The sequence below is a fragment of the Peromyscus californicus genome, unplaced genomic scaffold, assembly GCF_007827085.1.
Source record: "Peromyscus californicus insignis strain IS unplaced genomic scaffold, ASM782708v3 Scaffold_7__1_contigs__length_154581171, whole genome shotgun sequence".
Taxonomy (NCBI): domain Eukaryota; kingdom Metazoa; phylum Chordata; class Mammalia; order Rodentia; family Cricetidae; genus Peromyscus; species Peromyscus californicus.
Window position 1 is genome coordinate 76,544,519 of NW_026294595.1, and position 27,418 is coordinate 76,571,936.

Sequence of the window (27,418 nt, forward strand, 5' to 3'; positions counted from 1 at the left end):
CACAGGTGCATGTTCATACCATTGTGTGCATGTGTAGTTCAGAGGATAACTTTTGGGAATTGGTTCTCTTCTAAAATGTAGGTTCTGGAGTTCTGACTCATCGGGGTTCAAGGCACGCTCCTTTACCCACTGGGCCATCTCACTGGCCCTTTCCCCATCTCTTGATTGTGTATAATGATCTCTTTTCCATCCCACAAGAGCTTATTTATATGAATGGAAAAGGCAGCTAACGGAGAAGGATGTGCAACATGTAGCAATTCAGCTGGCTAACTTTTACTTCTTACACGGTATGATTTGCCAGATGCTTGTGTATATTTCTTTGTACTTTTTATGTCTTAAATATTTCAAGGCACTTTTTAAAGGAGGCACTCTGCATCTGAGTAGTGACAGATTCTTACATTGGAAAGAATCATTTTGTTAAAATGTCAGCAAAAATGGACATGTAGTATTGTATTTATTGCACATATTATTTGCTAGATAACTTTAAACCATTTATTTACGTGTATTTACTTACTTTACCTAGCAACCTTACTAATATGCAAATTAATGTGAGATGAGAGGGTTGAAGCAAGTATAGATTAAGTAACTTGATCTAAAGTCACAAGGTTTATAAAAAAGGAAAAACTGGTTTTGAAAGCATACATTCTAGTTTCAGGATACGCACATGTGACTCAGTAATACCTTCCCCATCAAGTGGAGAAGATTAATCAAATTTGCAGAAGGCTGAAAATCTTTAGGGCATCTATTGCAGTTGTGGCTGTTATAATCCGCAGATATTTGCATCCAGTTAAACTGGGAATTCAAAATAGCTTTCCCATGACAGTGCCGGAGAACAGGCTAGTGCAAATGACAGCAATTGTGAAGAAATGTTTCATGCATGAGATGACTCTCTTGCACTCATGAGAGGAAGGGGCTACCTGATTAACGTAGGGTTCTAACCTATTGAGAAAACTTCTTTGCAGGAAGGGAGGAGTAGGGGAGGAATTTTAAAAAGTCTAAGAAAATATAATTTGGGATTGCTGCTATCAACGCTACTGATGTCCCCATCTCACACACACACACACACACACACACACACACACACACACACACACACACACACACACACACACACACACACACACACACACACACACACACACACACACACACACACACACACACACACACACACACACACAGAGACTGCAGTCGATTCAGAATTGCGCATTCCGAGGCCGACCCGGGGCTGACAGCTGCAGCGTGGAGGACCACGGCCAGGGGGCGCGCTCACCCACAGGGCCGCTCTGTCTCAGGACGCGCTCCCCCTCCTCTCGCTGCTCCTGTCTAGCTGAGAAGGCGGAAGCAGCGGCGGCCGCCGCTGGGGCTGAGGCTCCGGCCGTCGGCGGACGCAGCGGACGCTGCCCTCGAACCAGGCGTGTGGCGTCGGAGTCACTTGGTCCTGGAGCGCCCCGTGTGTTGGCGACGCGGTGTGGCCCGGGGGAGCCTTCCGGGTCGGCTGTGGCGTCCTTGCGTGTGCGAACGGTGAGTGAGCGGCTTCGAACTTGGGTTCCGGCGGCCGTGGGCCCGGGAGAGTCACCCCCGACTCCCCGGCTCCCCACGGGACAGGGACGTGTCGCCGCCGCGGGCCCTCGCCTCCCACAGACCGGAGTCGCCATTCCCATGTCGTCCCCCGGGTCCGGGACTCCGCCCCCTGTCCCCTCCTGTCTGGGTGGCCCCGGGACCCCCCTGTGTGGGCACGCAGCCGCCTCTGCCCTCTGTCGCCGCGGCTAACAGGTGCAGGACGCGCCCGCTGCCCTCCCCCAGGCCGGGGACGCCCTCCGTCCCCACCCCGGGGCTGCACGTCTCCGGGCCGGGCCGCTGTCGCCCCACCGCCCTGGACCCGCCCCTGGTCGGGGAGCCTTTCCCGGCGTTCCTGTGGCCTCCGGGCTCACAGCATCCCACTTCCTCAGCCCTGCTCATCCTCGTGTTTTCCCCTGCCCCTGGAAGGAAATCGCCCGCTGGGTTTTCCCGTCCCTTTTAGCTTAAATGAAAAAGAAAAAAAGAAAAGGGGGGAAAAAAACCCGTCAAACTTCCAGAGTACCGGGGGAAACTTTTTGTGTTCCCTGTTAAATTCGATAGAGGTCCTAAGCAGTAAGTTTAAAAAAAAAAAAAAGTTCGATGACACCAATGTTCCCTCCCCACCCCTGCACTCTAGCGATTGTTCCAGACGCTGTGTCGATAAAGCTCTTCCTAGTATTTGGCTTCAGGGGAACTCCAGCTGAGACTCAGACTGTCTTGTCTGTGAAGAGAAAGCACCTAAAGCTTGGATGTATGGGATTCGCTCGTTTCTCCGAGCGTGCAGGTGACTAGCCTGCTACACAGGTCTAGAAGTGTAGACTTTGTGACTTGAGCTGTGGCATTTCACATCTCCTTTGATGATGCCCGCTGGTAAAGGAGCTTTTTTTGTTGTTGTTTTTTGTTTTTGAGGTGGAGGGTGGAGAGTGTAGATGGTTTGGTGTTACGTGGCTCAAGGAAAGTGTTTGAGGCAGTAGTTGTCCACATGATGCATACAAGAATCAGATCTGAGTTTCAGCCTTGATGCATTGTATATATACTATTTCAGAATTACAGCCTAGTATGTCTGTGGTAATAAATTCTGCTGCTAATAAAATTTGGTCACTTGGCTTGTGTAAGAGATTGTCGAAAGTCTATGGCTTTTGGAGGAGCAAACAATCCCCGAGTAAGCAAAAGCACCTTGAATTTGGGTTCAAAACTAAATTACATCCATCAAGTATTTTGTAGCATTTCTTAACCATTGTCACACATTTGCAGGGCTTTGCATTTTAAGAATGGGTTTGGTTTGTTGTTGTTGTTGTTGTTGTTGTTGTTGTTGTTGTTTTGGTTTTGTTGTTGTTGTTTTTCAAGACAGGGTTTCTCTGAATAACAGCTCTGGCTGTCCTGGAACTCACACTGTAGACCAGGCTGGCCTGGAACTCACAGAGATCCACCTGCCTCTGCCTTCTAAGTGCTGGGGTTAAAGGTGTGCACCACCACCACCACCTAGCAAGAATGGGTTTTTAAGTTCTTGGCACACAGTTGCTGTAGTAGAGAAATTTGAGTTTTGTTTTTTACGTAATTATTTAGTGTATTCCCCTGTGTGTTATGTAGGCCTTCATGCCTAAGCTCGTGTGTGGAAGTCACAGGACAAGTCACTGCTCTCCTTCCACCTGGTGAATGCCACCAGGTGAACCCCTTGTAGGAGAGAATTAAAGATAATTTGTCAGTATTTATTTTATGTGGTTTTGATTTATGAATTACATGTTTACTTGTATATGCACTCCAGCTAACATAAAATGTATGCTTTCGAGACATAACATCGACATTTCCTAGCATAGCATCTGTTTTTGTGGGTCACCCTACCCTTCACGTAAGGCATCTAACTTCATTGCCTTTGAATTATAATGTATACCTAGATACAGATTAGTAGATACAAGCCATGATGTCTGATAAGGCAAATTTCATTACTTACTCTCTGTGTAGTCGAGATAAGTTGGTAATGGTTTCCCCTGTGGTACTTCATTAAATCTGCCTTACTAGATTCTCAGCAGCAAACAGCATTGCAGTCGTGAAGTACAAGACAAAGAATTACTTGAATTCCATTCTTCCCCCTCTATTCATGGAGAAAGTCACCCAAATAAGTAAAAGAGATGCTAAAAGATACTTATTTTGTACCAAAGCATAACTTATTTTCTTGAGTCTGGAGTTAGATTTTGTAGCAGCTCCCGAAAGGACTCCCCAGAGCACAGTGTTTTTATACACATTCACATGCTGTCCTCACTTCTGTAACTGGTTCTTTTCCTTCTTCTTTAAATGTTCATTAAGACAGCTATTCACTGTAGGGAAATGAGAGATGCAGCTTTTTTAACTTAAGCCATTGCAACATGTAAAAGTAAAGGGAAAGATATTTTAACTTGCCTCAGAAAAAGTAAACATAAAAATACTAAATGGTACTCAAATATGCATGTTTTAGCTAAATTTCCCTGATATTAATTAAATTGCAGTCTAATTACTATACTGTGTGTTAAAATATTGCAGTACATTAAACACACACACACACACACACACACACACACACACGCACACATACAGTGCTCGCACACACACCATAGACTTTCAAGGTTATTATCTGAAGAGTATTTGAAAGACATAGAGCTTCTATGTTCTTAAAGCATAGGAAGTAATGAAAGCGACTTGATATTGATCAGGTTTTCTTTCTAGTAATACCCCTGGTGTTTTATACCCTACGAACTGATATGTATGTATGTACATATTTGGTAAACTAATGAATTTAGTTAGGGTTGCCCTCAGGAGCGTGGGTAGCTTAACAGTGACTACACTGCTGCAGACAGTGTCTCCTCCAGCAACCTCTAACTGCAAGTCGGACCTCAGAGAAGGGCGGTGCTTCCCCCACCATGACAGCGTTCAGGGGGATCTTTATCTTGTTAATTAATTAATTACTTTATTTATGTCTGTGTGTGTCTGTGTCTGTCTCAGGTGTGTAGCCCACAGAAGCCAGAAGAAGGTATCCGACCCCCAGGAGCTGGAGCTATAAGTGGTTGTGAGACTTCTGATATGGATGCTGGGGTCCGAACTTGGGTCTTCTGGAAGGACTGCACTTGTTCTTAACTGCTGAGCCATCTTGGCAGCTCCTAAGGAGGGATCAGGTAATAATGGCTGCTGAGAGAGTTCAAGAATGCGGTGGCCATGTCGTTCCCAGAGGACAGTGGTCCTCTTCACACCTTCCTTACGTTCTCGCCACTCCTTTGTCCACAGATGTGTGTGTAGGTTTTTAAGAGTGCACTTACAATGCACTCCTTCAGTGCAAATCCTTTTAAGGAGTTGTTACCCTCAAGCATGTTTTCCTAGGAACATGTAGTTTGTAAAAGATCTCTTTTAATCAGATGATGTTCAGATCTTGAACTGGACAGCAAGGAAGCAGTATAGAGACTGTCCATAGCTGACTTTAAACCAAACATTTGGCAGGAAGGGAAGACTCATGTTTGCCACATGGCTAGCACTTTGATATGTGCTGTCCAGCGCAGTAACAAATATTCATGTCTCAGAAATGACTTTACTAAGCAAAGTAAAACAAAACAACTAAAAATTGTAAAGGTTTATTATCAAGGATACATAAAATGGACAGTCTTGTATGTACTGTGCGGGAATGGAGATTAGAAAGCCTTTGATATATATTGGGTAAGCAACATCATGTATCAGAAAATTTTAAAAATTGCATGTCCTTTCACCCAATAATTCTACTTTTAGAAACACAACTAAAGAAGTAGATGCAAGATTATGTGTGAGAAGGAAGATGACAAAAAACATAGCCCGTGGTGTGGCATAACTCATTTGTCCTCAAATATGAAGGCACTAAAGGAGGTCTTACTCATCTTTGGAGAAAGGCATGCATGTCTAGTTGTACTGTGTGCCACTGTCTCTTATTCCTTCCTGTCTTCCAGTCAGAATGAGCCTTCCCTAGGAATTCACATTAGAAATAGCAAGGCTGTGGGAGGTAATTTCAACTTTTCAAAATTACATCAAAAATAGAGGAAAATGGTATGAGGTCTCTCAAAATTATATCAAAAGTAAAGTAAACATATGAGGTCTCAGATGAATTTTTGGAGTTCTATCAACTCATTGTAATAATGCTAGACAGCACTTAAAAAGAAATAAATCTTTTTATTTTGTCAAAACACAGATAAACATAATGTAGTGCAGAAGGATCTAGGTTCCGGCGTCAGGTAGACTTTGGGGTTTGATCCCACTCTGTTGCTTAATTGGTGATCTTAAGCAAGTTGACCTTTTTAAGCTCCATGGTTTCACTCTAATAAGTGAAGACAACGCTGTATAAAACTATGTGAAATAATAACTTGTTCTGACTGCCAGATGCAGCTCTCAGTGTTGAATGCATATTAACATATGTAATCCTTGCAAGAACTCTCAGATGGAACCTCTGGCTAATGAGAGAGGAAGCTGAAGCATAGGATTATCCATTTGCACAAGTCGTGACCAAGTGACTGAGAAAGGCCTAGGTATAGACTGTCCGGCCCGGCCCTGGGCACTACCCTGCACACGGTCCTGCCCTTACAACAAGAGTACTGCCACTTCTAGGCTTGGGTTTTTTGTTCTGTTTTTCTAAGATTTATTTTCTTTTTAATTATTTGTATGTGTGTCTGTACATGTGAGGCTAGGTGCATAGAGAAGCCAGATCCCCTGGAGCCAGACTTACAGGAGGGTTAGCCACCCAACATGGGAGAAGGACCGCAACTCAGATCCCCTGGAAGAGCAGGAGCTCTTCACCTCTGAGCCATCCTCTAGCCCTCCTGCTTCTTTGTAGGTGCCTGTGAGACAGTGACTGAAAGCCGTGAGGTGTATGGAAAGGTGTTTGTACCTGGGGGTGAAAAGGTTGTGAACGCCCATCTGTGTTTCCAGTTCAGGGGACTGAGCTTAGAGCCTCCCATGCCAGGCAAGTCCTCTGCCACCGGGCTGCTTCCCCAGCGCTCTTTTGACTGTTTTAAAGCAGGATCTCACTAAGTTGTCTAGGCTCATTTAGAATTCATTCTCCTCCTGCCTCAGCTTCCCTAGTAGTTAAGATTACAGACCTGTCCCCACTAGACCCAACTGAGAACTTCTTTCTCTTATTGTTGTTGTTGTTATGGGTTTTATTGCTGTTTAATACATTTGTGCACTCCTGCATGAGAGGAGTGTAGGTGGCACATGTGTGGAGGTCTTAGGACAATTTATAGGTTCCAGGGATTAAACTCAGGTGGTCAGGTTTAGAAGCAAGCACCTTTACCCACTGAGCCATTTCAGTGACATGGTAGCTACTGCTTAGTCCTCCGTTTGGTAAATTGGCAGACAGAATTTTTATATAGACAGACATGAGGGTTATTGTCTGCTGTGTTGATTGGAGGTTTGCAATCTGCTTCTAGAATTATAGTTTACATTAGGAATTTTCCTCAAGGATAATTAAGCTAAAGACATGGCTGGTTATAGGTATTATAAGTTGCTGTTAAACGTTCACGTCTCACATCCATAATGTAACAGTTTAGAATTTGAAGGCATGTCTGCTAGTATAATAGTTTTCCATAGGCAAAGAAAGCTCACATGTTTTTCCAGTCATTAGTAGTGAAACATGGTCATCTGATCTGGAGGAAGGCAGAAGGAGATAAATATGTGCTTTTAAATTCCAGCCTTTCTATATAATAGAAATTGCCACACTGAGCATTTAGAAATCTACATGGAATTTTAGATCAGAAGAAACAAAGTTCTGAGTGGTTCTGCTTACTTGCCACAGATCACACACACACCCAGTACTGGCGTGTGATCTCTTGGTTCCCTGCTGGGGGAACTATTCTCTTCAGCTAAGAATACCTACTGGACCCTTAATGACATGACAACCTCCTCAGTAGTGTTTAGTAAGCATCTACTATTATATGCAAAACTCTTGTGCTGTGTGCAGGCATGACAGTGCACACTGAATTCCTGACCTCAGACACTGAACAGATGATGGGTGTTGCAACCGAAGCGCTTTCCTCTTTTAATCTTCTGTTGTCGTCGTGGCAGTAGACCAGGCACTTTCCTTAAAGGATCTATCTGGTCTCTGTGTTTGGCATAGGTGGCTCACAAACATTTGAAGGAGGGACTCAGATAACTTCCCATGAAATGGTAGTCATATGAAACAAACTGAACCAGTATGTGTGGACTGCTAGGTGACTAGTACAGGTAAACTATGTTTGCATGCTAAAGCGTTGTTGTTTCCCTTCTTGCTTTGTTTGTAGGCTGACTGATACAAAGCTACTATGAGTCTGTTAAACTGTGAACACAGCTGTGGGTCCAGCCAGTCCTCGAGTGACTGCTGTGCTGCCATGGCCACCTCCTGCAGTGCTGCCATGAAAGACGACAGTGTGAGTGGGTCTGCCAGCACGGGGAACCTCTCCAGCTCCTTCATGGAAGAGATCCAGGGCTATGATGTGGAGTTTGACCCACCTCTGGAGAGCAAGTATGAGTGCCCCATCTGCTTGATGGCTTTGCGAGAAGCCGTGCAAACACCATGTGGCCACAGGTTCTGCAAAGCCTGCATCATCAAATCCATAAGGTATTTGATTTTAAGAAAGAACGATGCCTGTAACAACCAAATACAAAAAGCATGTTGTAAACAAGCCATCCCTAGGGTAGTGGTGGCAGATGCCTTTAATCCCAGTACCTGGGAGGCAGAGGCAGGTGGATCTTTGAGTTCTTTTTTTTGTTTGTTTGTTTGTTTGGATCTTTGAGTTCAAGGCCAGCCTGGTCTACAACACAAGTTCCAGGACAGCCAGGACTGCACAGAGAAACCCTGTCTCAAAAAAAAAAAAAAGAAAGAAAGAAAGAAAAGAAAAGAAACAGGTCATCCCAAGAATAGGCAGACAGAAAAAACTGCTCAGGAAAAAAGAAGAATGGATAGAGAAGTGAGGTACTTAGGGTCCCATCCCAGTTTGTACTGCAGTTTGAAAGGAGGTGTCAGTGTTTTCCCATCCTTTGCCTCGGGTAAACTGGAAAGTAAATAGCTACTTCTGCCTCAGGCAGTTCTAAAGCAGACTAGAAGAGGATTCTATGTTTCATGACAATAGTATTTTTAATTTGCCTTGAATTATCCTACTAGATTATGGTAAATCCGACAGATGAGTAATGCTGATTCTGGGAATGACTATATATTCTGATACTAGCTGTGGTAAATGCTGTTGTCTCCTGTCTGAGCAGCTGTAAAAAGACCAGCATTTCTGTAATTCAGTCCCTTCTTTCTGCCCCCACTGGTACTGTACCCTTCACACAACCAGCCATACATGAATACACAGCTTGATGTCAGCTCTAACAGGCCTTTCTCCTCCTAGCCTTGTCCTCACTCAGTCTCATTACAGCAAGCCCTGCCACTTAAGTCACATGATGTCTCCTTGGCTCAGAACGCACTGCACGAGCTATCTGGGAGTAATATGATTCATTTTCTGCCCTCTCCAAGTGCTCACTCTCCTTCCACTCCTTCTTCGTGCTGTTGCTTGTAAATTCCAGGTGTGTGCCTGCCTTGATGAACTGGAACACACTCTTAGGTGTCCTGGCTACTCTGTTCCAAAGCAAGCCACAAACCTGCTTGCTTTCCTACACTCCAGATCTTCCTTATCAGGCTAGGCTTTGATTTTTCCGCCAGCACTTTTGTCCTTAAACAACTGATAATCTGCACGATTTTTTTTCTCTGCCTATATACAGCACTGGAAAGTAGCTCTTTGAGACTGAGATGTTAAATTGGTTTTCTTTAGTTATAGGAATAGTGCCTTTCCCACAGTAGGCACTTGGTATGTGAATGTTGTAACTGGACTAAAATATACAAGAGAAAAAGATCCTCATTCAGTTCAGCTAGGTCCCATCTCCTGGGTTTCCATTACCTTTCACACTGACCAACAGACTGTGAACCCACAAATGGATTAATCCACTGAGGAGGTCAGAGCCCTCATTGAGTTTCAAAGCTTCACTTCTCCAAAGCTCTGTTCTGAACATTGCTGCATTAGGAACCAAACTGTAATGATTCCTAAGTAGACTAAAGCCATCTTGGGATACTCAATGGTCTAGGAATTCTTATCTCTCAATTTCTATGCCAACTTTTCAATAAAACTTGAAATTAAGGTGACCATATCCATATCTGGAGCTTGAATTACAAGGGAGCAGCACATCTCTTCAATTTGAGGGGAAATGTGTTGCCTGGCATTGAATCAGTAAGAGCTGTAGAGGATAGAGTATAGGGTTATGTGTTTGTTGTTTCTCTGTGTGTTTGTTTCCTAGCCGTGGCGCTGTTGATATTTTAGGCCAGATGATTCTTTATTGAGGCAAGATGTCTTCTCCTGTTAGAACCTGAGCTTCATGCCTGCTATATGTCCACTGGATGCTGATAGTATCACCTTCAGCCCAGCCTGTGAGGTCACAGTGTCCCCTAGGGCCTCTGGTTTAGACCACAGCAAATCAATGTTTAAGGCTCACCCTCCTGTCTGTGTTTTGTTTTTTTGGTTTTTTTTTTTTTTTGGTTTTTTTTTTTTTTTTTTGGTTTTTTTCGAGACAGGGTTTCTCTGTGTAGCTTTGCGCCTTTTCCTGGAACTCACTTGGTAGCCCAGGCTGGCCTCGAACTCACAGAGATCCGCCTGGCTCTGCCTCCCGAGTGCTGGGATTAAAGGCGTGCGCCACCACCGCCCGGCCTGTCTGTGTTTTAATATAATTAGATAAAATGGTAGCACATGTGACATGCTGATTCCTTGTAGGTAGAAATGTACACTGTTTTATCAAGTGTCCAGGAAGGTAGCTAGCTAATCTTTGTTGCAAAATATTTTGAAGTAAAATAGTGATAAGAGAAAGAAATATCCCACAAAAGGAAATCTGAGGCTTTAGTTCCATTTCCCTCAAAGCTAGAAATGGCAGAGTACTATGGCTTTACTCTTTTAAAAGGAACTGCTATAAATTCTTCATTGACTATCACTCAAGAAATCAAAGTGGATCTTGGTCTAATTCATTTTCTTTTAGATTTTCTAAAACTGGGGGTAATAGTTTTAGATTTACTTTGTAAAGTTCTTTCGCTTAGATATACATGTTTTATAAGATTTGTTCCTGGCTTTCTATGTTTTGTTTGGTTTTGGTTTTAGTTTTTTTTTTTACATGTATATTAAATTTCCCCTCCCTTCTCTCCTCCCGTTCCCTCTCCCGCCTCCTTTCTACCAGCACCTCCACCACCACCCCCCATCCACCCCTCAGAAAGGCTAAGGCCTCCCATGGGAGTCAGCAAAGCATGGCATATCAAGTTGAGCAGGACCAAGCTCCTCCTCCCTGCATCAAGACTTAGCCTGTCATCCCATCATAGGGAATAGTTCCAGAAAGCTAGCTCATGAACCAGGAATAGTTCCTGGTCCCACTGCTAGAGGACCCACAAACAGACCAAGCTACACACGACTGTCACCACATGCAGAGGGCCTTGTTTTGTTCCTGATTTTAGTGGAATTGCTTTGAGTTTCTCTCCATTTAATTTGATATTGGCTGTCGGCTTGATGTATATTGCTTTTATTATGTTTAGGTATGTTCCTTGTATCCCTGATCTCTCCAAGACCTTTATCATGAAGGAGTGTTGGATTTTGTCAAAGGCTTTTTTAGCATCTAATGAGATGATCATGTGTGTTTTTTTTTCTTTCAGCTTGTTTATATGGTGTATTGCATTGACAGATTTTCATATGTTGAACCATCCCTGCATCTCTGGGATGAAGCCTACTTGATCATGGTGGATAATTTTTTGATGTGTTCTTGGATTCGGTTTGCTAGTATTTTATTGAGTATTTTTGCATCAATGTTCATGAGGGAGATTGGTCTGTAATTCTCTTTCTTTGTTGCATCTTTTTGTGGTTTGGGTATCAGGGTAACTGTAGCCTCATAAAAAGAGTTTGGCAATGTTCCTTTTGTTTCTATTGTGTGGAACAATTTGAAGAGTATTGGTATTAGCTCTTTGAAATTCTGGTAGAATTCTGCATTGAAAGCATCTGGTCCTGGGCTTTTTTTTTTTTTTTTTTTTTTTTTTAGTTGGGAAACTTAATGACTGCTTCTATTTTCTTAGGGGTTATAGGCCTATTTAAATTGTTTATCTGGTCTTGATTTAATTTGAGTATGTGGTAACTATCCAGATAATTGTCCATATCTTTTAGATTTTCCAGTTTTCTGGAGTACAGGTTTTTGAAGTATGACCTAATGATTCTCTGGATTTCCTCAGTGTCTGTTATATCCCCTTTTCATTTCTGATTTTGTTAATTAGGATATTCTTGCTCTGCCTTTTGGTTGGTTTGGATAAGGATGTGTCTGTCCTGTTGATTTTCTCAAAGAACCAACTCTTTGTTTCATTGATTCTTTATATTGTTCTCTTTGTTTCTGTTTTATTGATTTCAGCCCTCAGTTTGATTATTTGCTGTCGTCTATTCCTGAGTGAGTTTGCTTCTTTTTGTTCTAGAGCTTTCAGGTATGCTGTTAAGTCGATAGCGTGAGATTTCTCCAAATTCTTTATGTAGGCACTTAGTGTAATGAATTTTTCTCTTAGCGTTGCTTTCATTGTGTCCCATAAGTTTGGGTATGTTGTGCATTCATTTTCATTGAATTCTAGAAAATCTTTAATTTTTTTATTTATTCCTTGACCCAGTGGTGATTCACTTGAGCATTGCTCAGTTTCCATGAGTTTGTAGGCTTTCTGTAATTTGTGTTGTTGTTGAATTCTAATTTTAAGTTATGGTGATCTGATAAGATACAGGAGGTTATTCCAATTTTTTTGTATCTGTTGAGATTTGCTTTGTGACCAAGTATGTGGTCAATTTTAGAGAAGGTTTCGTGAGGTGCTGAGAAGAATGTATATTCTTTTGTGTTTGGGTGAAATGTTATGTAGATATCTGTTAAGTCCATTTGAGTCTGTTAGTTCCCTTATTTCTCTAATAAGTTTCTATCTGGCAGACCTATCCAGTGGTGAGAGTGGGGTGTTGAAGTCTCCCACTGGTAGTGTGTGGGGTTTGATGTGTGATTTAAGCTTTAGTAATGTTTCTTTTACAAATGTGGGTGCCCTTGTATTTGGGGAATAAATTGAGACTTCATCTTGACAGATTTTTCCTGTGATGAATATGAAATGTCCTTCTCCATCTCTTTTGATTAATTTTCGTTTGAAGTCTATTTTGTTAGATAGCTACACCAGCTTATTTCTTAGGTCCATTTGATTGAAGATCTTTTCCCAACTCTTTACTCTGAGGTAATATCTGTCTTTGAAGTTGAGGTGTGGTTCTTTTGTGCAGCAGAAGGATGGATCCTGTTTTCATATTCATTCTGTTAGCCTGGGTCATTTTATAGGTGAATTGAGTCCATTGATATTAAGAGATATTAATGACCAGTGATCGTTAATTTTTTGTTTTGTTGGTAGTGGTGGTAGTGTGTGTGTGTGTGTTTCCCTTCTTTGGGATTTGCTGATTTGAGATTATCAATTGCCTGTGTTTTTATGGGTGCAGCTAACTTCCTTGGGTTGGATTTTTCCTTCTAGTGCTTTCTGTAGGGCTGGATTTGTGGATAGGTATTGTTTAAATCTGGTTCTGTCATGGAATATCTTGTTTTCTCCATCTATGGTGATTGAAAGTTTTGCTGAGTATGGTAGTCTGGGCTTGCATCTATGGTCTCTTAGTTTCTGCAAAACGTCTGTCCAGGACCTTCTGGCTTTCAGAGTCTCCATTGAGAAGTTGGATGTAATTCTGATAAGTCTGCCTTTATATGTTATTTGGCCTTTTTCCTTTGCAGCTGTTAATATTCTTTCTTTATTCTGTGTGTTAGTGTTTTGATTATTATGTGGCGAGAGGACTTTTTTTGGCGGGGGGTCCCAGTCTATTTGGTGTGCTCTAAGCTTGTTTTATCTTCATAGGCATGTCCTTCTTTAGGTTGGGAAAGTTTTTTTCTATGATTTTGTTGAATATGTTTTCTGTGCCATTGAGCTGGAATTCTTCTCCTTCTATCCCTGTTATTGTTAGGTTTGGTCATTTCATGATGTCCCAGATTTCTTGAATGTTTTATGTTAAGAATTTGTTGGATTTTAAATTTTCTTTGACCGATGAATCTATTTCCTCTATCGTATCTGCAGTGCCTGAGAATCTCTCTTCTACCTCCTGTACTCTGTTGTTTATGCTTGCATCTGTAGTTCCTGTTCGTTTATCCAGATTTTCCATTTTCAGAATTCCCTCATTTTTTTTTCTTTATTGCCTCTATTTCAATTTTCAAGTCTTGAACTGTTTTCTGTACCTGTTGAATTGTTTTTTTCTTGGTTTTCTTTAAGGGATTTATTGATTTCTCCCAATTTTTTGTTTGTCTTTTCCTCGATTTCTTTAAGGGAATTTTTCATTTCCTCTTTAAGGGCCTCTATCATCTTCATAAAGTTATTTTATTTTTTTTTTTTTTGGTTTTTTGAGACAGGGTTTCTCTGTGTAGCTTTGCGCCTGTCCTGGAACTCACTTGGTAGCCCAGGCTGGCCTCGAACTCACAGAGATCCGCCTGGCTCTGCCTCCCGAGTGCTGGGATTAAAGGCGTGCGCCACCACCGCCCGGCTCATAAAGTTATTTTTAAGGTCGTTTTCTTCTCCTTCATCTGCGTTGGGATGTACAGGTCTTGCTGTTATAGAATCACTAGGTTCTGGTGGTGCCATATTGCTCTTTATGTTGTATTCTCACACTGCTATTTACCCATCTGGATTTGAGATAATTATATGTACAGTGTTGATTCTTGTGATGTGTTTGTTGGATGGGTCTTCTGTTCCTTTATTGTCTGTTTCCTTTATTGTCTTTTGGCCTGAATGGCCAGGGGTTCTGGTGATTGGCTGGTTGTCAGATACAGTAGGGTTGTCTCAGTTGAGGTTTGTGGGGGTTTGGGTCCCTAGATCTAGTGTATTATCCAGTTCTTCTGGCTGGTGTGGGTTTTACTTGTGCCTCTGGGGTCTGTTCTTCCTACTGGTGTGGGTTGTGCCTGTGCCAATGGAGTCTTTTCTTCCAACTAGTGTGTCTGTGCCTGTTCTTCCAACTGGTGTGAGTGGTGCTTGTGCCTCCCTCTATAGGGTCTGCTGATGTTGCTGGAGAGGGTTGTTGACAAAGAGTCTGCTCTTCTTCCAGTTGGTGCCAGTGGTGCTTGTGACTCTAAGGGCTACTGATATTGCGGGGGGTGGTTGGCCAGGGGGAAGATGATGGTTTTAGTGGGTTTGGACAGTGGAATGAGTCTTGTAGGTTACAGAGTCCAATGGGTGGGTGGGGGAGGCTTTCAATGTTTTAAAGTATCTGACAATCTATTATGTAATCTTTTTTTTTTTTTTTTTTTTTTTTTTTGAGACAAGGTATGTAGTCCTGACTGTCCTGGAGCTCCCTGTGTGGGACTCACAGTGATCCCATACCTGGCATCCATGATGTAATCTTAAACAGACCCCATAAAGATCAGCTCTGGTTGAGCATTCCATGGCTGAGGGGTCCCCACTGGATCAGGCCCTCCGAATGAGTGAGACAGTTGATTGGCTTGATCTGTTTGGGAGGCATCCAGGCAGTGGGACCAGATCTTGTGCTCATTGCATGAGTTGGCTGTTTGAAACCTGGGGCCTATGCAGGATTGTTTGGCTCGGCCTGGGAGGAGGGGACTAGACCTACCTGGACTGAGTCTACCAGGTTGACCTCAGTCTGTGGGGAAGGCTTTGCCCTGGAGGAGATGGGAATGGGGGGGGGGGGGGAGTTGGGGGGATGGGAGGGGGGAGAACAAGGGAATCCGTGGCTGATATGTAGAACTGAATTGTATTGCAAAATAAATTAAAATTTAAAAAAAACAGAAAAAAAAAAAGATCAGCTCTGTCTCATTTTGATTAGTTCTATGCTGTTTGACAGCAGATACCATGTCCAGTTAGAAGCAAGTAGTGTCAAAGGAATGTTTCAGTGATTGACTAAGGCTCCTGTGGCCTACTTCATTATCACATCTCTGGATGGCTGGAGAGATAGCTTCATAGTTAAGAGCATTTACTGCTCTTGAAGAGGCCTCAAGTTCAGTTCCCAGAACCCCCTAGCAGGTAGTTCATAACTGCCTATAACTACAGCTCCATAGGATCCAATACCTCCAGCCTCCACGAGCACCTACATTCGTGTACACATACCCCTACACAGATACATACACATAATTAAAAATAAAAATAGCTTTAAAAGATTTTTTTTTGAAACATACCAAAAATTTCAAAGAGAATGGCAGACTCCCAGGTTTCCTGAAGATGATTTTTCCCACCTTAAGGTGAGGGGAGGTAGAACACTGGGAAAACCATCACAGAGGACCTTTAGTTCTACGATAGTTCACCCAAGATGTGCAAGTAAAATCATCCTTCTGTTGCTCAGGAGCTGGTGCATCATAGACCTCATTTCAAAGCTTACGGGAAGCCTCAGAAGGGTACTGCTAACTGGTTTAACTTCTGTTTACAACACAGTAAATGTGTTGCTAATACTGTGAGCAGCTGAGTCTGACATACTGGTAGACTGTAGAGGTACTACAGAGCACAGCCAGCCAGATTGCCAGAATTCTTTCCTAACTGACCTTCACTTCATGTTTACACCAACCAAACTATAATTTTATTCAATGTTTTGCTTATTTTCTAGCTGGAATCTTTCCCCCAATCTACAGCCTGTTAGCCTTTGATAAATAGTGCAGTGCTAGTTCACATTCATTTCATAAGTGAACTCCAAGTACACTATCATTCTGGTGTTGCTGTGCATATAATGCATGTGTTATTTCGTAAGGAGAGCTGCAGTCAGTCTTTACTAACTCTTGAGTTCCCACTTCTTTTAGGGATGCAGGTCACAAGTGCCCAGTTGACAATGAAATACTGCTGGAAAATCAACTGTTTCCTGACAATTTCGCAAAGCGAGAGATTCTTTCTCTGATGGTAAAGTGCCCAAATAAAGGCTGTTTGCAGAAGATGGAGCTGAGACATCTCGAGGTAGGAAGGATGCTTTCCTGCTGTTGTCACAGTGTCGTCTCTACAGCATAATGACTTTGTGCTGTTAGCTGTGCATCATTCTAGCAGATCAGGATTGGTGAATAACTTCTTGCCATCGTTACATGTAAAAAATTAGAAAATGTTTTATTCTTCCTGCTTTGGCTTTGTCCCAGCAATAAAACAAGTCTATGCTCTTTAGAGTTTTTCAGATCAATACATCTGCACTTCCAACAGTTGAAGAGCTCCATAATTGCAAGTTATCTTAACCCCATAACTTTATTTCTCTCATTTTGAAATAAGAAAAAAAGTGTCTTACAGCCATCATCTCAGTACCTTTCTCTGTTGGTCTAAATTGCACATTGTATTAGTCACTAGATAAAATATTCCTATAGTTGGAAATTAACTGAAGCAATCAGATCATTTTCTTTTTAATTAAAATAAATCAATTCTTTGGTGTTTTGTTTTTTACTAGAAATCAAATATGAGTAATAATCCTGTTTGAAATTAAATGTTTAGGGCAGATTTGAAGTCTGTCCCTTTTATTTTGCTGTTTTTTAAAAAAAGATTTACTCATTTTGTGTGTGTGTGTGTGCGTGTGCGTTTGCATGTGCGTGTGTGTGTGTGAGCGCGCCCGTCCATCTGTCCAAGCTTGCGCGTGGGTGCCCATAGAGACCAGAAGAAGTATTAGATTCCCCAGAGTTACAGGCATTTGTTATCAGCCCAGTGTGGATGCTGAGAACAGAACTCAGGTCCTTGTGAAGAACAGCATTCACTTTTAACCACTGAGCCACCTCTTCAGCCCCTTTTGTGGGAGTAACCCTTTTAACACAATTATAAATTGCTAATATGGAAATCTAACTTCTTTCCAAAACTTCTCTAACTAGGAACATTAACTTGAGACTTCATAGTCTTTTTATAACCTTGACATCACAATTATTGTTTGAAAGACTTCATTAAAGCCTTTGTGCTGCGTATGGCTAGAGAATGTGGTCTTTAGTCACTGTTCTTATTTGGTCTCTGTTGTTCTGATAAGACACTCTGACCAAAAGCAACTTTGGGTAAGAATGACTGTAGTTGTCTCTTGCTGAGGAAGTCAGGCCTGGGCTCACACAGAATCACTGGAGGAACACAATTTGATGGGTAGCTCATAGGCCGTTATTCAGCTAGCTTTCTTACACAGCCCAAGACTACCTGTCCATGAAATGGTGGCACCCACAGTTAACCCAGAGGCCAATCTGATTTGAGCAGTCCCTCAATTGAGACTCCCTTCTCAGGTGACTTGTGTTATATCAAATTGACAGTTAAGAGGAATTCTGAAAAGATTATGTTTAGAAAACATTTTTAGAGTTTTCAAATACTAACCAACTATTTTTCCTTTATTACAGGATCATCAAGCACATTGTGAATTTGCTCTTATGAATTGTCCCCAATGCCAACGTCCTTTCCAAAAGTGCCAGTTTAATATACACATTATCGAGGATTGTCCCAGGAGACTGGTTTCTTGTGTAAATTGTGCTGTGTCCATGCCATTTGAAGAGAAAGAGGTAGGTCCTTAGATTTGTTCATTGCATTTAAAGTATGTATTTGAAGACATCAGCATCAGATAAGAATGTAAATACAAAAATGAAAAAATGAATTTATATTATCAGTTTTTTGTTTTGGTTTTTTATTGTTGTTGTTTTTCAAGACAAGGTTTCTCCGTGTAGCCTTGGCTATCCTAGAACTCACTCTGTAGACCAGGCTGGCCTCAAATTCAGAGATCCACCTGCTTCTGCCTCCTGAGTGCTGGGACTAAAGGTGTGCACCACCACCACCCCGCTATATTATCAGTTTTTTAAAGCTAATTTTTATGAAAGAAATGAAGTTTCAGGGAACCCACAGTCCATAAGTGTGGAGTTTATATTTATATATCCTTAGAAAGCATTAAACTAATTACTGAGAATAAACAATGAACAGGAGCTGCTAGGAAAGGTACATATATGCTGGTTTACTCCCTGTCTGTGAATTTTAATGAATGAACTGATGGCAGACAAAGAAGTAGCATGATTACTGTGTAAGATGTATACAGACTTGTTTCACAAAGAGTGTGAGCTGTTGCATCTGCGAGAAAGAATCCATTAAATATGGCAGTGTGTTTCACTAGTGCTAAGTCATTGGCTCCATTGACTTTTCAATATGTATAGTCCTTCAGTTGAGGTTAACCTTTAAAAGAAACGGTGTGGTACCCAGCAGCATTATGACAGTAGAGCAGTTGTTTTCATTCATCCTAACGGTGACAGTGTCTGGTGACACTGAAGCCTACCTACCCTTGTGCTCCTTACTGAAATACCTACGTTAGTTTATGTTCCTCCATAACTGATACTTAGTTACTTCCTTAAACTTTTATTCTTCTAAATGTGCTTCTTAGGAAATTGAGCATTTTGTATTTAGTGTGTTAATAAAATAGTCACAAAAATTCAGCTAACTTGCTAATAATAAATATGTAAAGTCTCAGTCATAACTGGAACAAATTTGGCACCTTTCTCAACCTGAACAAATTCCATGAACTAATGAGGAAGGTTGTCTATTTCTCAGCATATCTATTAAACCAAAGTTACTGTGTTCTAGAAAATGGGACTCACCCTTCTGAGAACTTAGGTACCAAAGCCTTGTGCCCGAATGCTCTTTGATTGTTTGTTTGTTTACTTTAACTTACTGGAAAGAATTGTAATTAACTTGTCATGCTGCTGCTAAAATCTTTAGCCCTTGGAGAATTACATCAGCAAGTGATGTCCGTGCTATTCAGGGGTGCTCTGCTTCAAATTCAAAAGAAATCATCGCTGTTTTGCATTTTAACATAGTCTTTGAAGGAGTCTGAAGACTCTGGTTAACTAACAAAAGTCTCACATTGTGACTGTACATAAACAAATGTTCTTCATTTAATCATGGTGAAAAAATTACTCTATAAAAATTAGTCTTTTTACCTTTTCAGACTTGCTCATACATTTCTTAATTCTCTCATACAACTTAGATCCATGATCAAAGCTGTCCTTTGGCAAATATCATCTGTGAATACTGTGGTACAATCCTCATCAGAGAACAGGTAGGAATCTCTTTTGCAAATCACTATTTCCTTAAGAGCTTGTAGAAGTGCTACGGTTTTGTTTTTTTTTTAATTAAAATTTTAAATCAATAAGGCAAAATCATGATGTATTGAAGCATTCTGCTGTGCAAAAAAATTATATAAATTAATTAATAAATATTTCAAAGGAACAAAAATCTAGCATTTGTAGATGCTTAAAATTTCTGACTCATTTGCATAGTGCCTTTGTTTATATTCCAATGGTGAGCCGGGCATGGTGGCTGGTGTACACCTTTAATCTCAACAGTCAGGAGCCAAAGGCAGATTGATCTCTGTGAGTGTGAAGCCAGCCTCATCTACATAGTAAGTTCCTGGACTACATAGAGAAACACTTAAAAAAAAAGGATTCCATTGGCTAGGGATGGAGCTCAGAGGAATAGAGAATCTACCTAGTGTGCCCAGCACAGGCAAAGAAATGAACAAAATTGAACCAAAACATATAATTTTAAAATAAAAACAATTGAAAGTAAAGGGCCCCACTTAAAAACAGACTTGTAGAAGAATATATTTACACACTGACATGAGGGCCTGGTTGTCCAGAGGTTGGCTGAGCGAACCAGGAAGCAGGAGAAAGCTCACCTGCTGAGTAGCACAGTACTGTGCAGCACCAGCTCCTGGGCCATGCAGAGGCTTCCGGAACCACTGCTGAGCATCATCAAAGGCAACAGATGTAATAGAAAACTGTTATATTTTAATTACTAATAAAGAAGGAAAATTCCATCCAACTGCTATCTGTTGACATTTAGGGAGTTTACCACAAAGGATGAATATTAGTCACTAAATCTGTGTGAGCCCCAAAAGTCTGTAAGTAAAAACTCACTGATTACTTACTTAATAACAAGTTGACTAAATGTTCCCGTGTATCTGTTAGTCGCGTTTTTCCAAGAATCCTAATTTGAAGGTGTTAAACATCTTGCTTATGAAGTCATCCCATACCCCAGTTTTCTTTTTTGTTTTCAATATTTAAAGGAAACTATGCCATACTTATAAAAGCTCAACAAAAATAAAGTTTAATACAGATAAAAACCATAATGAAACATCAGAAAGACTGGACTTTGATCCTTACTGTGACATTAACTTCACCTCCCGTCCAAAACTATGGCTCAGTTTTAGTGAAAATTGGGCCTACTTTCACGTGGCTTCTTTCCTCCTCCTCTCTGTCCCTCCTCCTCTTCCTCTCCCTCCTCCTCTCCTTTCCTTCTCTTTTTCCTTTCTGTACTGGGACTTCACACACCAAAGTTCACACATGCTAGGTGAGTGTACTCTACCAGTGAGCTGCCTCTCAGCCCCTTGGTACCTTTTCTGGGTTTGGTTGGTTGGTTCTGGTTTTGTTTTTGTTTTTTTTTTTTTTTTTTTTTTTTGAAACAGGGTCTCTCCATATAGCCCTGGCTGGCCTGGAACTCACTGTGTAGATCAGTCTGGTCTGGAACTTACAAAGATCCACCAGCCCCTGCCTCTAAGTGCTGGGATTAAAGGCATGTACCATCACACCCTGCTCCCTTGGTACCATTTTAAAAATATGATCTTTAATGCATCTCACCCTAAAGAAGATATTTTTTGAGCCCCCAAATTAAAGGCTGAAATTTATCCCCCATCTTTCCACATGGTGTGCATGAATATGCTGGCAGATGCTCTCAAAGCATCAGCAATGCTGAGAAGAGAGGGAAATGCCAGGTCCTTGTCAGGCCCTGCTCCAAAGTCGTCGTTCATTTCCTAACCGTGATGATGAAGCCTGGCTTCATTGCCGAATTTGAAATCATTGATGATCACAGAGCTGGGGGAAGTGTTGTGAACTGTACAAGCAGGTTGAGCAAGTGATCAGCCCTAGACCTAGGAAAATGAGAGAATAATCTGCTCCCATCCCGTCAGTTTGGCTTTATTGTTCTGACAACCTCACCTGGTATCATGGACCATGACGAAGCAAGATGAAAACACACAGGAGGGAATATCCTTGGATTCTTTTTCTAGAAATGTAAAACACATAAATAAAAAGCTTCCGTGGACTGTGCCCAGGGTCAGTTCTGTTTCCAGAAGAATATCAAATGTCTGGCGGTGTTGATTGTACTAACTGGTGACACTTCTCTTGAAGCAGCTAAGACAGACCTATGACCACGCCGTCACTTGAATCAAGTCCTAGGGTGCTGTGTCCAGCCTAGGATGCTTGTGTCTCTACCATATAATAACCAAGTTCCCCAGTAGAGAGAAAATATACCAGAGTTTCAAAGATAAGATAATTTATAAAAGATTGTCATATGGGAAGTAATGGGGTGGCCTAGACCACAGACAGACAGGGCTTTGGGTTTGCCATGGTAGTTGTTAGGGGTGTTTTCTTTAAAAATACCACAAGAGGGCGCCAGTTCTCTACAGTAGAAACAAACCCATTTTAAGAAATGAAGTTTAGTGAATTGTGTGATGTAAGATGTTAGTATTTAATTTCTCTCAGAATTGTGAAGAAACCATAGATAATACTTAGTTTTGCTTAGTATAACTGTACTATCATCATCGAGAGCATGATATGCAGGGGAAGTCATTTTTCAGCTTTCATTTTGATTTTCAGATGCCTAATCATTATGATCTAGACTGCCCGACGGCTCCAATCCCTTGCACATTCAGTGTTTTTGGCTGTCATGAGAAGGTAAGTTTTCTTTGAATTCAGGAATATGAATTTCAAAAAAATATACTCGGGTCTATAACTGAAAAAAAATACCAACAAATTTAAATTTAAGTTTTTAGAAAATACTTGTATATAAACACTGTTTATAAAGTGTAAATTATTATGAATAGTAATACTATTACACACATAATAATGGCTTAAGTATTTCAGTAGGAGTCAGGCGGTGATGGCGCACACCTTTAATCTCAGCACTTGGGAGGCAGAGGCAGGTAGATCTCTGTGAGTTTGAGGCCATTCTGGGTTACAGAGTGAATTTCAGGAAAGGCGCAAAGCTACACAGAGAAACCCTGTCTCAAAAAAAAAAGGTATTTCAGTAGACATGACTGAACATATTTAGACTAAATCTTTGCCTTTTTTAGTTTGTATGTATGCACATGTGCACGTTTGCACATCAGTGTGTGTGTGGATGCCTGTGTTCCGTGGCATGCATGTGGAGGTCAAAGGACAGATTATAGGAGTTCTCTCCTTCGACCATGTGGATCCCAGGGGCAGACACCATGTGGCAGGCACCGCTGCTGTCTTACCAGCCTGTGGACTGGATCTTAACAGGTGGGGAAAACAATGTCCAGAGCAGCTCTGGAAGATGGCTTTGTGGGGTTCCTAGCACCTGCCTACATCAGGTGGCTCACAGTGGCCTGAAACTCCGGACCCAGGGAATCCTACACCTCTGGCCTCTGTAGAACCTGCATTCACATGCATCCCCAAACAGAGACACACACACATATCTGTAGTTTACAATAAAAATAAAATTTTACCAAAAAGTATCCAAGAAGACAAGAGAAAGTGAGTGAGTGTGGTGACTTATTTTTATGTTATTCAATCCAGCAACAACATGGAAGATCTGAAGTAGATTAAGGAAAGGCGGTATCTGAGCTTTTCACTAACAACACCCAAAATGAGGGCAGCCTGAGTAATGAGAGTGAGTGGAAAGAGATCTAGGCGCTCCAGACGCAGTTAGGAGGGAAGGTCTAATAGTAACAAAGTAGACACGATGGACGGAGAAGAGAGGGCATCCAGAACGACTAGGTTTCTGGTCTTAGTCACTGGGTTGGAAGGAGAGACTTCAACAAAAAGAGTGAACACAGCTGTCACAGCTGGAAACTTAGAAAGAAAAACAAGGAGTTTTCATGCTATTGAGTCTACCCAGCTCTGGCACATTCAAGTGGAGATGGCCCATGTGTCACTTAGAACACTGATTTGGAAGAGTAAGAGAGGGGATGAAGCAGTATTGCAATGCTACAGAATTTGTGTTCCTGGAAAGAGGGGTAAGCAAGGAAAGAAAGCTGAATGAAGAGTATTCAAAACAAGTACATCTGGTAAGGAGGAAAGTCCTGCCCTTGTCTCCCAGGCTAGTGTAGGAGGCGGTCACAGTGGGAAGTGTCTGACAGCTTGCTCTGTGTGTTGGCCTCATTCTCTCTGGGGTGTGCAATTACATATTTGCTTCTCTGCTCTACTTTATAAATACTTATAATAAACATACTTCACAGTTTAGAAGATAAAATACTTAAATGTTATGTGGAAGTTCTGTATTGTGTGCATAGAGAAAAAACTTGAAGCATATCAAAATATTAAGACAGATAATAGGTAGCCTATTTCCTTTTTAATCACCTGTATTTTCTATTTTTCTGTGATTACATTATTTTATAATTATGATTATCAGAACATTTAGGATTTTTGATGGTCTTAGAATACTGTGGAGGTGGTAGTTTACAATAAGTAAGCATCATGAGTGGGAGCTGAGAACTTGACAGGCGGGCTCAGGTGGCCTTAAAGGGGAGAAAACGATACTGGCTAAAGGAAGCATCATCTGTGGAAAGCTTTGCCTTGTTTTCCTAATGCAAAGAGTTTGTTAGCTGTACTCTGATGAGAGACGCATTAGAGGAAGGAGCATGTGGAAAGAGACCTGGGTGTTTGTTGTCTTTGAGTCAACAAAGAACGATGGGTGTAGATGCTACTTTGACAGAAGAGATTTATCAGAATAACAGCTGAGAGTGTTCATCAGTTAGCTCCAGTAAAATAAAAGGATTACTTCATTGGATCAGGCGACAACACAGAGAAGTGATAAAAGTTTGAGAGAAATTGTGATGCTACTCTTCAAACCTCTTGTGTGCCTGGCCAGGTCCTTTTCCTTGTCCTCAGTGAGTGTTCCCAACTTGTGGCTTGTGCTTCATTTCAGATGCAAAGAAATCACTTGGCGAGACACCTGCAAGAGAATACCCAGTTGCACATGAGACTGTTGGCCCAGGCTGTTCATAACGTAAACCTTGCTTTGCATTCGTGTGATACTTACGCTCCATCCCGGGGATGTTGTCCAGAGGACCCAAATTATGAGGAAACTATCAAACAGTTGGAAAGTCGCCTAGTAAAGCAGGACCATCAAATCCGGGAACTGACTGCCAAAATGGAAACTCAGAGCACAAATGTAAGCGAGCTCAAGCGAACCATTCGAACCCTTGAGGACAAAGTTGCTGAAATGGAAGCACAGCAGTGTAATGGGATTTACATTTGGAAGATTAGCAACTTTGGGATGCACTTGAAATCCCAAGAAGAGGAAAAACCTGTCGTCATTCACAGCCCTGGATTCTACACAGGCAGACCTGGGTACAAGCTGTGCATGCGCCTGCACCTTCAGTTACCAACGGCTCAGCGCTGTGCGAACTATATCTCCCTGTTTGTCCACACAATGCAAGGAGAGTATGACAGCCATCTCCCCTGGCCCTTCCAGGGTACAATTCGCCTTACAATTCTTGATCAGTCTGAAGCAGTAATAAGGCAAAACCATGAAGAGGTCATGGATGCTAAGCCAGAGCTGCTTGCCTTCCAGCGTCCCACAATCCCACGGAACCCCAAAGGTTTTGGCTACGTAACATTTATGCACCTGGAAGCTTTAAGACAGGGAACCTTCGTTAAGGATGATACATTATTAGTACGCTGTGAAGTCTCTACCCGCTTTGATATGGGTGGCCTTCGGAAGGAGGGCTTCCAGCCACGAAGTACTGATGCAGGAGTGTAGCATCCATTTACTTGTGTTAAAAAAAGCTACAAACCACACAGAAAAACAGTGCCTTCCTTGCCTGGTCCCAATAAACAATGTTCAAACAAGCAGTGGGAGAGGTGTAACACCAGGCACCAAACGTCATCAGTGAGGTCTTTGTACTTCTTAGTGTTACAAATATCTGAGGTAGTTTTCATGGGAATCTACGTGTCCTCTGTGTCTTCAAAAACTTAGCATTGGAAGGGCCTGTGGCACATCTGTTTGTTAATTAGTGTACCTCTTCATTGTACTTCCATGGGCTTTTTCCATGTACTTCACTGTCAAAAAAAAGGTCGGAGTTAGTGTACTGAAGCTCAGTTGTTTAATAATCCTAGATGCCTTAGAAACTTAGGCTGTTTTTAGGACACTTTTGGACTGTATTAAACGTGAGAATCACTACTGCCTTGTGCTGACGCCAGGGAGAAAGTTGCTGCTCTGGTGCCGAGTTCTCATTTTAGTTGACGCCTGTGAATTTCAGAAGCTTTGAAGCATGATCCCTGGAAAGCCTAAGTTCTCATGTGCTCCCATCCCCGTTGTTCATTAAGGGTCCAGGGACTGCTTTAGCCCTTACCTATTTAGTGTGAACACCTTGTCTCTGGAGCACCAAGTGTTTCTTTCCTGCTTGTGTATTTGGAGGCTCCAGGCCGCAGCTTCTCCCGTTTGTAATGCTGTGGTAATGTGGTTGCCAGCTGCCGAGTGTTAGTGCCATGTAAGCCATCTGTCTGTTCAGTGCAGCGCAGTTTCCATGTCCTCATGCATGTCTTCTGTTGCTCGAAAACACAAAATCACCAGCATAAACATTAAAATGACATTAGACGGCATCTTGTGGATGACTCCAGAACTCTTACAGCCAGGAACCTGGTCAGCCCTCTTGACTACCCTTTGATTTAGCTTACATAATTGAAATCAATTTGATTTCCTCAAGGAGCTGGAGAGAGAGCTCAGTTGTTAAGAGCTGGCTGCTCTTCCAGAGGACTCTGGTTCAATTCCCAGCACCCACATGGCAACTCACAACTGTCTGTAACTCCAGTTCCAAGGGATCAGACAACCTTATACAGACATACATGCAGGCAAAACACAAAGGCACATAAAATATAAATAAATAAAATTGATTTCCTCAAAACAGAATTTGTTAAAACTTGAGAAGCTGTAGGTACTTGAGAGATGACTAAACCAAGGTTGGCCGTCACAGTGATTGTATGGACACTCAGCTTGAGTGGGTGGTGTCCAGCTCAATGCCGGTTCTGAGCCTATTCTGTAGAACGTACTGGTGTGGCCAGATGTTCCTAACGTGGGGAGGCGATTGTTGCGCTGTTATGTATTTGTTAATGGCCTGTGCATATAAAATACTGTGGAGTCTAGTTCTCAGGGAGTCCTACAACTCATTAGAGCATTTATAAGGAAACTACGGGGATGTCTCCTGCTGTTTACATGAGATTGTTCAAGTTTTCTGGTAAGAAGAAAAGGCACTGCTATCTCCGGCCACATCAGAGCCCCTGGGCAGCGCTAGATCTGCCCTGCTTTCCAGAGGACGCTCAGAGACCCTGGCAGAGGAGAGGAGTCTGCTTTTCCGTTGTCGCCTATCCCCCGCAAGCGTCACTTCAACCTCTCCATTTCTCTCTTTGCTTCTATTCTATCCGTAAAGGTGAGGGAAAGACCGTGTCCCCACCTTCCCACAAGCTCCTCGTGGTCACCAGTTGGTTTCCTGGTGGCCTGCATCCTTGGCTGTGCCTTTAGCCTGAGCCTCTTGCCGTACCTCCTGCCTAGGGAAACCTACCTGTGTTACCCCATTCCTGCAGTTTGCCACTGAATAAATGTGGGGGTTCTTGAAAAGGCAAGCCATAGTTACTTCTGTATTTATTTTGAAAATGTACTCAACTATTTCAGGGCCTATTTTCTGTATGTATTTTTATTTTTTTTTAATATTCCATAGTAAACATTTTTATCAGAAAGTTAAATGTCACCACAAACTATCAGCTGCTCTTCCCCTCTCCGTTTTTAAAAAGGAAGTGACATTTAAAAGCTTCC

At 41.9% G+C, this 27,418-nt stretch overlaps 1 protein-coding gene and 1 pseudogene across 1 annotated transcript; both read left to right on the forward strand.

Moving 5' to 3' along the window:
* The first annotated feature begins 1,316 nt into the window (after positions 1 to 1,316).
* On the forward strand, positions 1,317 to 26,211 carry Traf6 (TNF receptor associated factor 6). The gene is made up of 8 exons (XM_052726429.1): positions 1,317 to 1,524; positions 4,537 to 4,706; positions 7,824 to 8,140; positions 16,411 to 16,561; positions 17,947 to 18,105; positions 19,572 to 19,643; positions 22,240 to 22,317; positions 24,533 to 26,211. Exons 3-8 carry the CDS (start codon positions 7,845 to 7,847, stop codon positions 25,367 to 25,369), a joined length of 1,593 nt encoding a protein of 530 aa, XP_052582389.1. The 5' UTR covers positions 1,317 to 1,524; positions 4,537 to 4,706; positions 7,824 to 7,844; the 3' UTR covers positions 25,370 to 26,211.
* Positions 21,046 to 22,233, forward strand: LOC128102565 (40S ribosomal protein S15a-like; annotated as a pseudogene).
* Positions 26,212 to 27,418: the final 1,207 nt, after the last annotated feature.